Genomic DNA, 16,830 nt, shown 5'->3' on the forward strand with positions numbered 1-16,830 from the left:
TGTGGGCTGGACAGTACGGTAAGTAGTGGAAAAGGTTTCGAAGGCAGGTCCCAAACCACATAGAAACCAGTGAGATTTATCATCAACAGATACGGGTTGACCAATAGCTGCTAGTTGATCACATAAAGACTTAAATTTTATAGCAAATTCAGAAACAGAGGAATCACCTTTTCTTAACTGAAGAAGAGAGTCTTTGAGATTCTGAGCTCGTTCTTTAGAAGCATGACTGTACGCAGATTCTAGGGCGCACCAGAAGGAACGAGAAATAGTGTGGCCTAGAACCTCGACCATAAATTCATCAGTAATAGAGGATTGTAGAAGAAGTACCCTTTGATCTATTTCAAGCCAAACTGAATGTGCTAGATTTCCTATTGTTTTCCCTTCTGATGTGATTGTGGCTTCTGGTATCACAGAGGAATCTTCAACAAAAGAAAGCCACTTTTGATGAGTTAAGATAGGAACAACCTAATTTCGCTATAGAAGATAGTTAGATGAGGTTAATTTGATAGTAACCATGTGGAGAAAGGTTGCCATAGATAGGATAGAGTCACTGGAAGTCGACATGAGGAAGGTCTTTGAAGAATTTTGAGAGGGAAAATGGCGGAAAGATAGGGTTGAGAAGAGGGGATCGTATTTAGGCTGATACAATATTATGGTAGAATGATTTTACCAGACAAAGATTAATCTCATTATTGAGGGGTATAAATACATATATATATATATATATATATATATATATATATATATATATATATATATATATATATAATACATGGTGAAAAGGAAAACAATAATCACAAAGATATTTATTAGAAATAAAAGATAGAGAAATTAAATATCATCCTACTTTTGTGCCTAATATCTTCCTACATATTTTAGATGGTGACAAGTGTCATTTAATTTAATTTAAATTTGAATGAGATGTTAAATTTATACATTTGTCATCATTTTAAATAGGTAGGAAGAAAATTAAAAACAAAAAGTAGGAGGATATTTAACTTGCCTAAAAGATTTGAATATATATAAGTTTAGAATCCTTAAAGTGTACCATCCCTAAAAAAAGTGAGGATCGTCATGTAGAAGTGGAAATGGGAGGAGATAGAAGTGGAAATGGGAGGAGGTGATTATGGATGACATTTTAAATTAATAACAAGAATAAGTAATTAAAACAAAAAATAAAATAAATAAAATAAATAAACGACAAAATGAGAGATACAATAGTCGGTCATATAGAATTAACATCTATCTATTTTTAACTAGATGGATTAAAATTGCAATGAAATAAAATCATGAGTAGTTTTCTTGAACAAAACTAAAAATATATGAACTTCTAAAAAGCTAATACACAATTTTCTATAATTGGCTGTTAATAGTATTATTTCTAATTATATATAATTACTAATTTGAAAGGTACACTTGAACAGTTCCTTTCTGTGATTGGTTGATTTTTTTTTGTTTTCTTTTTCTGCTGTGTTGTTTGTCACTTTAATTCATTAATTAAATATTTATACTGGATCCTGATAGTGGATTACATATGTCTTTAACTTCTCAAGCTGTTGGCTGCGTGTTCGTTTTCCTGCATCTTCTCCTTTGCCATATCACCTTTTTCCACACACTGCCTCTCTCTCTCTCTCTCTCTAAACCTTCTACATAACTCATCCCTTTTCTTTTCTACCTCCTTCTGTATTTCGATTAGGGCTCCACTGTGTCTGCTCGATCTCCGCTATCAGCATGCAACTTTGCCATCTCCGACTTGATCGATCCGCTAAGAAAATTAATCAATGGCGAGAGGAAAGATCTAGGGAAAGAAAATAGTGAATTCGCGATTTCATCCTTTTAAGACTCAGGTACACACACCTTCTTTGTAGACCCGTGATTGTTTTTCTGTTTTTTTTGGAATCGAAAAGAGCCAACCTCTAGCGACGGACCATTTGGATAACCACCACGTATTTCTGCAATCTGATGCTCAGTGGCGGGAGCGTCAAGTACAATCTCCAGTCCCTTCTCCTCCACTCAGATGTACAGTACCATAACTTTCCTCGACGGCTGGGATCCTGCAGACACTTGGAGAATCGTCTTCTCCTTTTATCTTTCCTATAGATGCTTGAGAAACAATTGTCTTCTCCTTTTTCTTTTTCTTCTTTACTCACTCAATCAATCTCTCTAGAAAACCCATGAACGATTCATCTTTGAATTTAGTCTCAAGAGTTTGAGAAGAATGAAGAGTCCGAGAGGATTGGTGATTTGGACGAATCCACATGAAGTCTTACTTAAATGGGTTTGTATAGCCCATTTAGCGATTTTTCAACCTATTTAGATTTTTCTGTGTGCATAGGTGACATTGATAGTTAAAGTGAAAATTCCTTTAATTTTTCCCTAAATATTTGTATAATGATTAATGGAAGTAGACACTTTTGTAAATTGATGGTTAAAGTGAAAAATCCTTTAAATTTTGCACGACGACTACTCACTGTCGTCCGCAAGTCCATGCCCACCTTCTATTTCCATTTCAAACTCTAAATTAACTTGCTTCCTGTTGAGATTGCATCAGTTGTTGCTTATATTTTCAAGAATTTGCTTTATGGGTTTTTTTCTTTAAAAAAAAACATTTTTTTTACATGTTTACAGATATACATCAATAGGAAGTGTTAATGACACAACTCCAGATACATTGTTATGCATTAAAGATTTTGGTAAGGAAAAGTTGAAGCCTGCATATATGCTTTCAGACGGAAGATTAGAAAGAGCTGGAATAGAAAAAAAAAAGTTAACTAAAAAAGTCAACGATGGAGTCAAAGATGTGGAATCACATCAAGAAAACACCCCTTCAACCTCAATCACAGCAGTGGGTGATGAAATTATGTAAGTTTCTTGATTATTATTTGTATTATTATGATTATGATTTGTTATGTGTTAACTGATGTTTATGAATTGACATAGCTCAGGTCTGGAAGGGTGGAGGTTGAATTAAGACATTTGTTGTGTAGGAAGCTCCATTCTATTGGTTGGAATGTCTCACATATTCCTGTTGTATCAAGTGATGTAGGTTGCATATGGGAATCTTGAAATAATGAGGTGAAGAACACTATTTACCGAATTACCCCTGAGTTGACAGTTTATTTGTTCTAGATACGTAGATTCTGTAGCTCAAGAAGTTGAAAACCAAAAGTCTACAAGTTACATGGTATGCCATTTATTACATGTAAATGTGTATGTTATCATTTTTTATTTTTTATAATCTGAAAGGTGAAGTGACATGTTATTAAATATTAAACATAAAAAACAATATCACTATCTTTGATTTTATATTTCCTTTATATATTGGTTGAAATCAGTTATCCTAATTTATGCAAATATTCCACCATTTTTTACTCAAATTTGTTTTGGCAGGCGGGTAAGGGTTTGTCATTGGATTCCCAAGCTCATATATTAGTATTTCAAATCTGGATTGAATTTGTAAGTATAATCAACCCAACGCATCAAAAATTGATGATTATTTATTTCTTACTATGGCTAAACTATTATGTTGTGAATAATTTTAGATTTATCGTCGACATCCAACATGGTGATAGTTTACAGTTGTATTATGAGGAGTGGTAAGAAGCTAATGTTGGCCAACCTTTCTTCCACTGGTGTGTATAGCTAATTTACTATTTTAAAATAAAATTTATTGCATTTCCTTTACAAATTGCAAAGTATGTACACATTTTCTAATAATTGATTTTGTTATACCTTTCATGATATTTACTTTGTAGCTTTTTTGGGATTATGTTATGAAATTTGACCCTAACAAGATTAATATTATATGCTTTGGTAGGAAGGTAAGGTGATTTTGCAAAAAAATTATTTGAAGTCGTCATTAGTCCTTCAATTTCGAATTTTACTTTGTTTGAAGTGGTTGTAAAATGTATATTTTATGTTTCTTATTAACCTGCCAATTTTGATAGGTTTATATATATATATATATATATATATATATATATGTATACATATATATATATATATATATATATATATATATATATATATATATATATATATATATATATATATATATATATATATATATGATCTCAAGGCATTGTTTTAGCTTTTTTTAGCATCAGGTGCAAGATAGGTTCAAAATTATCAGATAGGTGTTTAGACATAAAAAAAATGCTAATGCACATAAATTTTCATACTCCAAAGAGGTATGATAGCTACAAGATTGCAATATGGAACTAAAAACCTATTCATGTCTAAATTTTGGTAATCTGCTAGAATCTTAACAAAGTAATCCAACCTGATTTATTGATAGCTATTTTATGAAACAACAGTTTATTAATATGTGTTCTGTTTTTTCTTTCCTTTTGCAGCAAAGAAGTTTAACAAAGAACATTTGTCTTTTGGTGGTGGGTTTATTGTTTGTGACTTACATGTATTATCATGTATTTCAGCTTTCATAATAAAATATGATTATCCAAGTAAAAAAACCAATCCCGCAACGCGGGTTTCTTCACTAGTTGTTTCATAAAAACTAACTATTTTAGCTTTTTATATAAAAAAAAATATGAAAACGAATTTTTAAGTCACTCGAAATTGATAAATGATAATCAGTTATATTAATTAATAAAACACATAGAAGATGCCAACCTCTTTTACAAATAATAAACACTAGCATATAATTACAAGAACCAAACCAAAGACAAATTACATCAAACAATAATTAAATATGCTTAAATAATATCACTACCAAAGTTGACTATTGTAGGTTTATATTGACCAAAAACTACGTAAGATGCCTGCCAAAATTAAGTAGTCTTTTAGAATAGTTATCAAAAACCAAATAAAAATTGTAAACAAGTTTTAAAAGGTGGACAGTTTTTGTAAAAGCTTTGAAAAGTGAAGGGCTAAATTATAAAAGAAATGAAATGCGTTGGTGTGTAGTCCACAGTCCAAGTTGCAAGCAGTGGTGTAGCAACGCAATCCAAGCGTCGGTCGCAAGTACGGACACTCTTTTCCCACTTGCATCTCTTTCTTCCCTTCTCGCCCCCCCTTTTAATCAATCCCTAACCATATTCTCTCTCTCTTTCTTCAATCGCACAAATCTAGATTGTTTTCTACTTTTCTCATACTCTCTCTCTCTTTCCCTACTTTCCACCTCGAACTTTCAATTCTCACTTGCTCAATCGCAGATCCACACCAAGGTATAACTTCATGTTTTGTTAATTTACCTTTTTCCGATCTAATCTGAGCTGGGATTGTTGTAATTTTACCCAAATCAAATAAGATTAGCTCCACTTGTACTTCACTTGCTTACATTCTGATTTTGATCACTTAAAAATGATAGTTTTTATGTTTTTGTTCTGTTAAAGAACTGTTTGCGAATCATTGCATCTTTTTAGTTTGGTGCAGTGTCTGTTAATGTTAGGTCTTTTCCCTCTTTTTTTTCTCGGATACGTGTGGATAGCCTTTTATTAATGTCAAACCTGAAGATTGTAGCCTATCGAAATGGCTTTTGGTCAGTTATGGTATGTGGAGCAGGATTGATGTTATTCATGGCAAACGTAGTGTTGTAGGATAAACATATAGCATTCAAAACCCTTACCTTCTACAAATATGTCATTTACTTGGATTATCTTTTGCAGGAGCATATTTCTCATAAGCTGTTTCCAAAGCTACGAGCCAATCCAGGGCTTATTTTTAATACGTTCTTCATCCTTTCATTCTGCACCTACTGGAAAGCTGTTGTATCTGGATTGTTATGCTTTTGTAGCCTGATTTTCACAAGAATGTAAGGGCTATTTTAACTTTTTAGTTTAATTTCTTCCTTATATGATCATTGATGAAGCTTGTCTATCTCACAGATATCTTCATATGGTTGCATGTTGATGGGGTGCACCTAGCGCCTCAGATGAGTTGTAGGAACTTTATTATGCTTTATCACCACAGCAATGGGCATTCTCCTTACAGTTTTTCAGGGGCCATTGCTATTCTACTTTCTATCACTCTTCTTTCTGGTGGAAAGACTCCAATGTCTCACTAGTGATGGTATGTCAATTGACTTTTGTACTAAATTCACCATTAGTTTATCTTTTTATCCAAGAAGTCATGTCAGAATATCCAACTTCTATTCTTTTTTGCTTTTCACATACTAAATCTTATGTCATATCTGTATAGTTTTAATTGAATGAACTTGCCTTATATTTGAAATGTAATATTCATTTTATCTTTTTAGGTGAAGCTCTTGTAAACTTCCGAACAAACATTATTAGTTCAGATGGCATGCTTCATCAATGGAGGCCAGAAGATCCTGATCCATGTGGGTGGAAAGGGGTTACATGTGATTTAAAGACCAAAAGAGTTGTATATCTGTAAGATCTCAATACTTCAAACTTTATCTTAAATGGATTGAACTAACTACTCTTTTAGGAGCCTTAGCTTATAGTATACGCTTAAAGCATCCACAATAGGAGAGCCTTTTCAATGCCACATCATTGCCAAGTCAGCAAACTATAAACCTAAACATTTCTTCTATATAACTTTACAGGAATCTTTCCAATCACAAGTTGAGTGGACCCATATCACCAGATATTGGAAGGCTAGATAATTTAAAATTTTTGTAAGTGATCTTTCAAGTTTCAACATTTGTGCTTGTTATTTACAAATATAGCATGCAATTAACTACTGATGCTATTATATATATATATATATATATATATATATATATATATATATAATATCATTTGATGTAGAGATCTTCATTACAACAACTTTTATGGGGCAATTCCTCCAGAGTTGGGAAATTGTACAGAGCTTCAAGGCTTGTAAGTACAATACTTTAGTATATGAAATAGCAAAAAGGTAATCTTTTATTTTATATTTGTAAAAGTAATGTTCTTTTATGACAGATTTTTGCAGAATAATTACTTAAGTGGGTTTATTCCTACTGAAATAGGAAATCTTTCGAATCTTCAAACATTGTAAGTTACTTAAATATTATATTGTCCACAAAAAATAATTTTTTTCTTCTTCTTAAAACTAGGGTTTGTTTGTGTTTGTTGCAGGGATATTTCTAGCAACTCTTTGAGTGGAAGTATTCCCACATCACTTGGGAATTTGAAGAGCCTTTTGAATTTGTAAGTATATGCTTATCTTCATTCTTCATTCTTCAGTCCCTTTTGACTTTTTCTAAAACTTTTTTGTATGTTGACTTTTGTGTTGACTCTGTTATATCATGAAGCAATGTCTCCAACAATTTTCTATCAGGGCCAATTCCATCTGATGGTGTTCTTGACCAATTTGGAACTGCCTCGTGAGTTTTGACTCTCATTTCTTGCTTATTAAATTCGTATATATGTATATGGGATCAATCAATAATATAATGCAACTTTATATACAAATTATATGAGAAAATTGTAATTTTTTGTTGCTTATTTGTAGTTTTCTTGGAAACCGTGGGTTGTGTGGGAAGCATATTAATCAGTTATGTAAAGATGATGATGGAGGTTCATCAGGCTCACAGCCTACAGGTTTTCTTTATAACTTTTTAATTTCAGTCAAACTATTTTTAGTTGACTTTATTTAACCCAACTACCCTTTAACCTTAAATTCCAAATTTATAAACAATCTTGAATCTTTCTTCTAATTTGCTATTGAAGATAACATTTTCTGTACATTTTCATAAAAACTCTACTAAACTTACTTTCTTAATCTACAAAATATTACATAAAAGTTTCTTATTGTGTAAACTAATATCTCAATTATTTATGGGATATTGTTGTGTTAATCTCTCTTTCGTCTTTTATTCTAAATCGTGTTTGTTAATAACTCAAATTCATTTTTAGAGGAAAATTAACATATCCTTGTTATTTATTAATATTTTTTTAGTTTTTTAATGTGATCATTCATAATTTTAATTTACAAGAGTTATGGTATTAACAGTCATTTGTTGAGGATAAATTATTCATTTATTCAGATTCAGTCAAAAAAAGCCTCTATGTTATCTAGTACACTATCACATTCATTTTGCTTGTTTAAATCAACAGATTAGTTACCATTTTATGTTGTTGAATTAATAAATGTATATTTTATAAAAAACAGGAAGCCAGAATGTAAAGAAAAACTCTGGGAGGCTACTTATCAGTGCTTCTGCTACTGTGGGTGCATTGCTTCTTGTTGCACTTATGTGTTTCTGGGGTTGTTTTCTTTACAAAAAACTCGGTAAAAATGATGCCAAAGGTCTTGCAGTAGATGTTGGTGGAGGTGAATTTCTTCATTTCTATTTCTAATTTTCTAATAACAATTAAAGATCATATTATATACTTTTTCTAATGTTTTTTTTTTTTTTTTTTGATTGGTTGTTCAGGTGCATCGATTGTGATGTTTCATGGAGACTTGCCATACTCTTCAAAAGATATTATAAAAAAGCTGGAAACTTTAAATGAAGAACATGTAATTGGTGCTGGAGGATTTGGAACAGTCTACAAACTATCAATGGATGATGGAAACGTATTTGCATTGAAAAGAATACTAAAATTAAACGAAGGATTTGATCGATTCTTTGAAAGAGAGCTTCAAATTCTTGGAAGCATTAAACACAGATATCTAGTAAATCTTAGAGGATATTGCAACTCTCCAACTTCTAAATTGTTAATATATGATTACTTATCTGGTGGTAGTCTAGATGAAGCTCTCCATGGTAAGAAATTCAACACCCTTTTCTTCTTCAATTTCCATTTTCTTGAAAAAAATGTTTTTTTCTTTTTTCAGAAAAATCTGAGCTTCTAGATTGGGATGCTCGAATTAATGTGATTATGGGAGCTGCAAAAGGATTAGCTTATTTGCATCATGATTGTTCGCCTCGAATCATTCACAGAGATATAAAATCAAGTAACATTTTACTTGATGGAAATTTTGAGGCTAGGGTTTCTGATTTTGGACTTGCAAAACTCTTGGAAGATGAAGAATCTCATATCACAACAATTGTAGCTGGAACTTTTGGCTATCTTGCTCCAGGTATTATTTTTTATTATTATTAAGTAAAGAAGAAATAAATGAATGAAAATACATTTTGCTATTTTGTAGAGTATATGCAGAGTGGTAGAGCAACAGAGAAGACGGATGTTTATAGTTTTGGGGTGCTTATGCTTGAAGTTATAAGTGGGAAGAGGCCAACCGATGCGTCATTTATCGAGAAAGGCCTTAATATTGTCGGATGGGTAAATGACCATTTTACCCTTTGTAGTTTGAAACTGTCGGTTTTTTTTTTTTCTGTACGAATCCATGTGAAATGACGGTTTTACCCTTTGCAGTTGAATTATTTAATAACAGAAGATCGACAACGAGAAATCATGGATACAAACTGTGAAGGAGTGGAATCAGAAACCCTAGATGCTCTTCTTTCAGTGGCGATTCAATGTGTATCTTCAACACCAGAAGAGAGGCCCACAATGCATAGGGTAGTACAAACACTTGAATCTGAAGTAATGACTCCATGCCCTAGCGACTTCTATGATTCTGCTTCTGATTAAAACGGGTCGGGTCGGATTTGTAATTTGGTTTGGTTGGGTTGGGTTTATATTATTAAGATTCTTTGAGCAGAAGGTAGATTGATGGTAAGTAAGAAAGGCTTCATCTACAACTACAAGTGTGTATTGTTTTTTTTTGGAGTAGTGGTAGTAGTTATGGTTGAGTTTTCTGGCCCTTGTGATTATATTTTTGGCTTTTTGTTATATTGAAAAAAATGCATTGTTTCTTCTCGTTGCACCTTTCCGATGTATATTGATGCTAGTTTTAATCGATTTTATGATATTTTTTTGTACCATATTTTGTTTCTAATCCAGATTTGATAAGTTTTTGTTGTGGTTTTTTATCATGTTTGGTGTTGTGGGTGATGTTATTTTTGGGTATCACATAGTTTCATCCAAATCCTCTTTGGAGTAAGTGATTACAAAACACGTCAACAGAATCCCAAGAAAAAGTTCCAGATAGTTGGTAGGTTGCACTTCTTGAACTGTGAGATCTTTGTCATGTATGGTGTATGTCCCATTTGATTGAATGTAGCAATCAGTATTTATGTAGATGGTATAACAAACTGACCTGAGGAGGGTAACCCTAGAAGACGAGCAAAAATAGGCTTAGAAAGTTGTACAACTTTTCCACCAGTAACTTCAAAAGATACGACATCCTTGGCTTTGTTATACTTTGCAGAAGAGAATGCTAGACTCAGTAACTTCAATGGAACATCCTTTGAAGCAGTCAATGCCTTAGATAGAGCAGAATGAGGAAGGCATTCAACGATAATTCCAAGAGCAGCAGGATAATGAGAGGAATCGAGATCAGCCAAAAGATTGCTCGATTGAACAGTTAGGGTTGGAATTGAGGATATTATCATCTCACCAAAACAGATTTGATCAGAAGGAGCACAAAGGTTTAAAAGTTCAGACAGATTTGAGAGAAAGATGGTTTGAAAGGGATAAAGTTTGAAAAAAGAGAGGGAAAAGGGTTAAACCGTAGCTTCGCACTTTCTTTGAACACAGAAGCAAAAGAAAAGCAACAGGTTTTTACCTTGGATTTCTTCGAGGTCTGGAATCCATTAAACGATTCCGGTAATTGATATCCATTGAATTCACCAATTTAGCACTTGGACGCAAGGTGAGGAACAGCAAGATAAAAAAAAAGTCACCAAGAAAAAAAAAAACAAAATAAATAAAAAGCACGAGAGGAAAGAAAGGAAAATGAAAGTAAAACAAAATTTTATTTAGAGGGTGTTTGGATAGGGAAAAAAATGCCAGCTTATTGCTTATTGCTTATTCTCACAGCAATAAGCTAATTTAAGTGTTTGGATAAGATGCTTAAAAAATCAGCTTATTGTGGTGGGAATAAGCTAAATAAGCTGATTTTAATAAGCAAGGGGGGTAATGCTTATTGCTTATTGCTTAATTTTACTGATTTCAAAAATTACACAAGTACCCTTCAAACCAACGACACAAACCCATAACCCTCGTCGCTCAATCGTTCATTTGTTGAAGTCGATAGCTATTCCCACTGTGCTGCCATCGCCGATCTTCAAGCAAGCATCCATCAACAATCAATCGGTAAGATTCTTCCTTTATTTTTCTCGCCTGGTAGCGACATCGATCAAGCAAGCAGCCAATGCGTTTTTTTTTCCGTTTTCTGTGGTCGATCAAGCAGTCGACGATGTTGACTGTTCATCTTTTTTATCCATTCTTTGAATGTCGTTTGTTTCACTTTATTCTTATTGCACTGCCCCTGTTATTGCAATCTTACTTGAACTGTGAATTGAGCATGTATGCGTTTTTTTTGCCCCCTTTTCTGTGATCGATCAAGCAGTCAAAGTTCTTGACTGTTCGTCTTTTTTCTTCATTCTTTGAATGTCATTGTTATTAGCTATTCCCATTGCACTGCCCCTGTTATTGGAATGTTAATTGAACTGAGAATAAAGCCATGTAGTTTCTTTGTTTTTTTTCCTTCTACATGTAGTGAATTGCACCTATGATGTTTGATCATAAATTTCCCTGACATGCTTCTGTTTTTACTTCATTATTGTTGTGGTTATTTGTTCCACATGATTGTACTGATTTTTTTTTTTTTTTTTTTTTTTTTTTTGTATTTAAGAATTTTCTTCGTACTTGTGGTTATTTTTTCTTCCCGTTTTGATTCTACATTACATTGCATTTTAGAATTTTCTTCATTCCTTATGATGATGCAATATAGGTAATGGACACTATCAATGTTCATGATGTGGATATTGATACACCCAAAATGAAAGTTCCAAATAGGTTTCATTGGGATCCTCATACATTCAAGATATTTCTTGAGGAATGTATGACTGAGCTAAATAACGGGAATATGACAGATACTTATTTCAAACAAGCGGCGTGCCAAAATATATGTAAGAGGCTTTTGGAACGAACGGGTAAAGAGTTGGACAGAAATCAAATGAAAAACAAATGGGACATAATGCGGAAAGAGTTCAAATATTATGACCGTTTAACAAGACTAGAAACGGGAATTTCAACTGATCCCACGAAAAATATAATCTCAGCATCAAAGGAATGGTGGGATGAAAAAATAAAGGTAATAATTAAAAAAATGTATCTAACAATATAGTATTTGTATTGTGTTTTCATGACATTTTCATTTTGTACATATAGGAAGATAAAGAGTATGCTAAGTTTAAGGATAAGAATTTGGAGGTGTATCAGACATATTATGAGGCTTTATTTCGGGATACTGTAGCTGTTGGAGACAAGGCTAAGGTACCTTGCGAAATTGGCACCGGTAGCACTCCGGTTGATGTACAATATGTGGATATTACGGATGAAAAAATGGATACTGACGGAGTCAGCTTATTTGAAGATGTTGATCCTTTTCTCACATATGATAGTTCTAGTATGAAAAGGAAGGGAAAGAAGTTAACTCCCAGGCGTGACAACAAAAGAAAATTTTGAAGGGAATAATGAAGGAAAAAACGAAGGGAAAAGTATGGCAAACTTGTCATATGAAGAGAAACTAGACACTATTTTTGATGTTTTGTTAACAAGGAGCACTCAACCCTCTAGACAAACCATACAGTCACCCACAACAGAAGATTGCATGGCAATTGTCTCTACTTTCCCGGGTTTTGAAGAAGCGTCAATAGGATATTTAGAAGCGTTAGAGGTCTTTTTAAAGAAACCAGCTCGTCAGAATTTTATGGTTCCAAAAACTAATGAAACAAAGATGGAGTTTCTCAAGAGGCTTATAGAGAAAGAGAAGTAGCTGAAGACTTTAAACAATCGTTAAAACTTTTGTGGTCAATTTTGCCCTTGTCCTATGACTTTGTTTTTGTTTCTTTTTCAATGATTTTATGTATTAGGAAGACTTTAAACGGTTTTCATGTGTTAGACCTATCCTTTCAACTATTATGTTACATTTAAACGGTTGTTTTGCATTTGTTTCCTTTTCAATGATTTTATGCAATGTCGCTTGATATTTGTTTTGTGGTCAATTTTGCCCTTGCCATGAAGTCATCTAGTATGTGATAAAATTCAATCTTACACTATTTTCCTTATCGTTTAGTAACAGGTTATCTTAATGGCTAGTGACTGTGAAACTGACAACTCATATGACAGTGATGACTCATGTGATGAAAATGAAGAAAATGAAGATATTCAAACACTTCTTTTATGTGGGCTTGCTGTCAAAGGCTTACTAATGACTCATAAATCGAAATATGTACGTAGACGTCGCCGTTCATCTTCACGCACAGGAAGCATGCTAATCAATGAAATACTTAACGATCATGAGGCCTGATGTTATCAACTTTTCAGATTAGAAGTCCCGGTTTTCAACATGTTATGTAGGGATCCCGATGTTATCAACTTTTGTTATTTATTTTCAAATCCTCCCGAATCAGAAAGAAAGTTAGGAGGGAAAATGATCCTCCCATTTCCCTCCTTTAGTGAAACTCGGAAACATCAATATTTTTATTTTCTTTTCATTTCTATTCATTTTCTTTCCTATTTCTCATTAAGTTGAACTTGGGAATGAGGGGTAAAGAAGTATTCGTCAATTTGAATTTTGAACGTGGTTATGAAAGTAAAACTCTTTCATCTTCAACCAAGTGGATATGTCATCAATGACACCTCCAAAAACACTATTAAATTATCATTTTAGAAAATCAAATGAGTACTTCCCTCCTTTTCAAATTCCACCCCTATATTTGATTTTTTATGTTTTGTTGTTGTTGTTTTTTTTTTTTTTTTTTTTTTTTTTTTTTTTTTTTTTCCTATTTCATTTTTTTTGTTCTTTTCAATTATTTTTTCATTATTATTATTATTATTATTATTATTATAAATTCCGCACAAAATTTTAACATTCGGAGGACATTATAAATTCTAACGACTATATAAAATCGGTTTTTAAATATATAATTTTTAATACTTTAATATTAATATTAATATTTTTATTATTATTAAAAATGGCGAACAACATTTTAAAAATCGAACATTATAAATTTGAACGACTATATAAAATCGGAACAAAAGCAAAGTTTGTCCCTATTAATTATGGATATTAATTGGTACGGTATTACAATTGCGTGGTGCGTTATGCGAATTGAAAACATTTTGTCGAGCACTATACATTGCTTCTGATTTTATATAACCATTCAAATTTATAATGTCCGATTTATAAAATGTTGTTCGAAATTTATAACAATAATAATATTAATATTAAAATATAAAAAAATATTTAAAAACCGATTTTATATAGCCGTTCGAATTTATATTGTCGTCCGGATGTTAAAATTTTGTGCGAAATTTATAATAATAATAATAATAATATAAATTAAAAAAGAATTAAAAATAACAAAAAAAAAAAACAAAATTGGAAAACAAAAAAAAACAACAAAAGACAAAAGACAAAAAAAAGATAAAAAATAATATCAAATCAAATGTCAAAATTTTGATTTGATTGATTTTAGAAAGGTAAAAATGATTAAGGGATACTTATAGCACAACCCAATCAAATTTATAAAGCTCGTCCAAATAAGACAAATTATAGTCGTTTTAACAGGAAACACTTTAACGCTTTTATCATATCAACTTTTATCCTACCCTCTACCACTCCTGCTATGTATTTATTTTGAATTAGTTTATAACCCGTAAGAACCATGGTTATAAAATTAATTAAACTTTCATAGTAAAAATTTAAAATTATTAATCAATTTTTTCAAATAAAATATTTTAAATAAATTATTAATTAAGAGATATTTTAGTTATATAAAATTATAATCCATGATTTAAATAAATACATAAAATTATATCACTTTATAATATATATTACTTGTATTTTATATTTTATTCTAATGTTATTAATTTAATATAATTAGAGTGTGAAATTTAAAATGAAGAATCAATTATTAATTTAATGTAATTAGAGTGTGAAATTTAAAATTTAAAATTTAAAATGAAAAATTAATAGGTTGACATGTGACATGATAGATAACATACATTAATGAAAATTTCTAATATTATGACACTTGTCAATAGGAGAATAAAGATGTTCATTTATTAGAATAGGATTTTGAAATCAAACGGTAATAAAATTTTGAACAAATTACTGAATGGTCCATGTGGTTTGTAAAATATTTTCGTTTGGTCCTTATCTTTTATTTTGCATGTTGGACATCCCTAACATTTGATTTTAATAGCTTTGGTCCCTGCTGTAACACCCATAAAATTTCAAGCCAATTTAAACTTTTAAAACATTTCAAATCCATTAAACATTACAAACTTGTTTTCAAAAAGTATCATATCAGAGTATCCCAGAAACAAATTCATAAAAAGTGAGGAGCTGTAAGATCACGCCTTTGACTTGCCCCGATCCCCTGAATTACCTGAAACAATAAACTGAAACTGTAAGCCCGAAAGCTTAGTGAGTTCCCCCAAAATACCGATACACATACAATCCACATAACCATGTCAGCAACATCATATCATAACAAACTGAGCAGAATGCAACGGGTCCACAGCTTTACAGACTGGATTACCCCCTGGGCCCACAGTGTGAGTCTGGATTGCCTTGCGAGCCTACATCTCACATCTGGCTTGCCATCGAGCCCACAGTACGAGTCTCCCTTATCCCATAATTGGAATGCTCTCGGGTTTGTTGGTTAGCGCACGAAGCAGTCCCACCTCAACCCATCCCACATAACTTATCAACATATAACATAACCACTGAGCATGCAGATAATCATATAACACAAATAGTCCTACAGATCTACCTAACTGGCATAACCACTGAGCATGCAGATAATCATATATCAACACAGGTAGTCCTACAGATCTACCTAACTGGCATAACCATTGAGAATGCAACATTAAATTCATACTCAACATACTAACACTGCTAGGATAACATATTCAATGGGCCGACCTTGGTGCTTTAGACCTTTTAATATAGTGAGGATAACTTACCTTGCAGATGTCGGCTCGGTAACTAAACTCCAATTCTCAGATCATGCCCACAACTCCACCACCTATTATCATAATAGAACCATACTCGTAAGTTCTCAATCTTCCAAGGTACCCCATAAGTCAACTAGTCAACTCCCTAGTCAAAGTCAAAGTCAACAGTCAAGGTCAACATCCCATGTTGACCCTTACTCGCTGAGTACCCTCAGCTACTCGCCGAGTTCCTTGAGATACTCATCCACTTGCCGAGTCCCAGAGTGACTCGTCGAGTTCCTATGGTTCGTGATCGAAGCCCTAAGGCCACTTGTCGAGTTTTCCTTCTTGTAACTCGACAGGTTCACACGCATTCATAAATTTGGGGAAACCTTAACCGACTCGCCGAGTTGTTCATCCAACTCGTCGAGTTTACGTCAATCTTCATCGGACTCGCCGAGTTGTTCATCCAACTTGCCGAGTTCAATGCCTATCTTCATATGACTCGCCGAGTCGACTATGCGACTCGCCGAGTCCTTTCAGCCCTTTAACCATGCATGCATTTTTTAAGCCATGATAAGGCCCCAAATTGCAGGTCCAACTTCCTTGGGCATGCTTATCACGTAAAGGTGCAAACTTTACGTGCATGGAAGGCTTTAAGACCCTAAAATGGCACAACTAATCTTGCAATGAAGTCACATCCTTGAGAGAAAGCTCATACTATGTGACAACTCGAAATTTCTATCTTATAACAATCCCTGCATTCAATCAAAGTCAAACTTTCAATTGCTAAATTTTAGCAGTTTTGGAGTCAGTTTGAGTGTTTTAAAGCCTAGTATTGCAAGAGATAATTGGAGAGAGGATACTTTAGGGTAAAGTATGCAACATTTAAGCT

The 16,830-nt window shown here is 32.6% G+C and overlaps 2 protein-coding genes across 2 annotated transcripts; both read left to right on the forward strand.

The window, feature by feature from the left end:
- The first annotated feature begins 4,974 nt into the window (after window positions 1–4,974).
- On the forward strand, window positions 4,975–9,805 carry LOC111908083 (LRR receptor-like serine/threonine-protein kinase FEI 1). The gene is made up of 15 exons (XM_023903919.3): window positions 4,975–5,186; window positions 5,628–5,773; window positions 5,847–6,030; window positions 6,218–6,353; window positions 6,530–6,601; window positions 6,735–6,806; window positions 6,891–6,962; window positions 7,047–7,118; window positions 7,223–7,294; window positions 7,423–7,511; window positions 8,083–8,244; window positions 8,348–8,680; window positions 8,752–8,997; window positions 9,067–9,200; window positions 9,294–9,805. The coding sequence occupies exons 3-15, from the start codon at window positions 5,934–5,936 to the stop codon at window positions 9,510–9,512; spliced, it is 1,776 nt and encodes a 591-aa protein (XP_023759687.1). The 5' UTR covers window positions 4,975–5,186; window positions 5,628–5,773; window positions 5,847–5,933; the 3' UTR covers window positions 9,513–9,805.
- Window positions 9,806–9,960: 155 nt separating this feature from the next.
- Window positions 9,961–12,980, forward strand: LOC111908084 (uncharacterized). The gene is made up of 3 exons (XM_023903920.3): window positions 9,961–11,078; window positions 11,719–12,081; window positions 12,159–12,980. Exons 1-3 carry the CDS (start codon window positions 10,902–10,904, stop codon window positions 12,453–12,455), a joined length of 837 nt encoding a protein of 278 aa, XP_023759688.1. The 5' UTR covers window positions 9,961–10,901; the 3' UTR covers window positions 12,456–12,980.
- Window positions 12,981–16,830: the final 3,850 nt, after the last annotated feature.

Source organism: Lactuca sativa, chromosome 5 (genome assembly GCF_002870075.4).
Source record: "Lactuca sativa cultivar Salinas chromosome 5, Lsat_Salinas_v11, whole genome shotgun sequence".
Classification (NCBI taxonomy): Eukaryota; Viridiplantae; Streptophyta; class Magnoliopsida; order Asterales; family Asteraceae; genus Lactuca; species Lactuca sativa.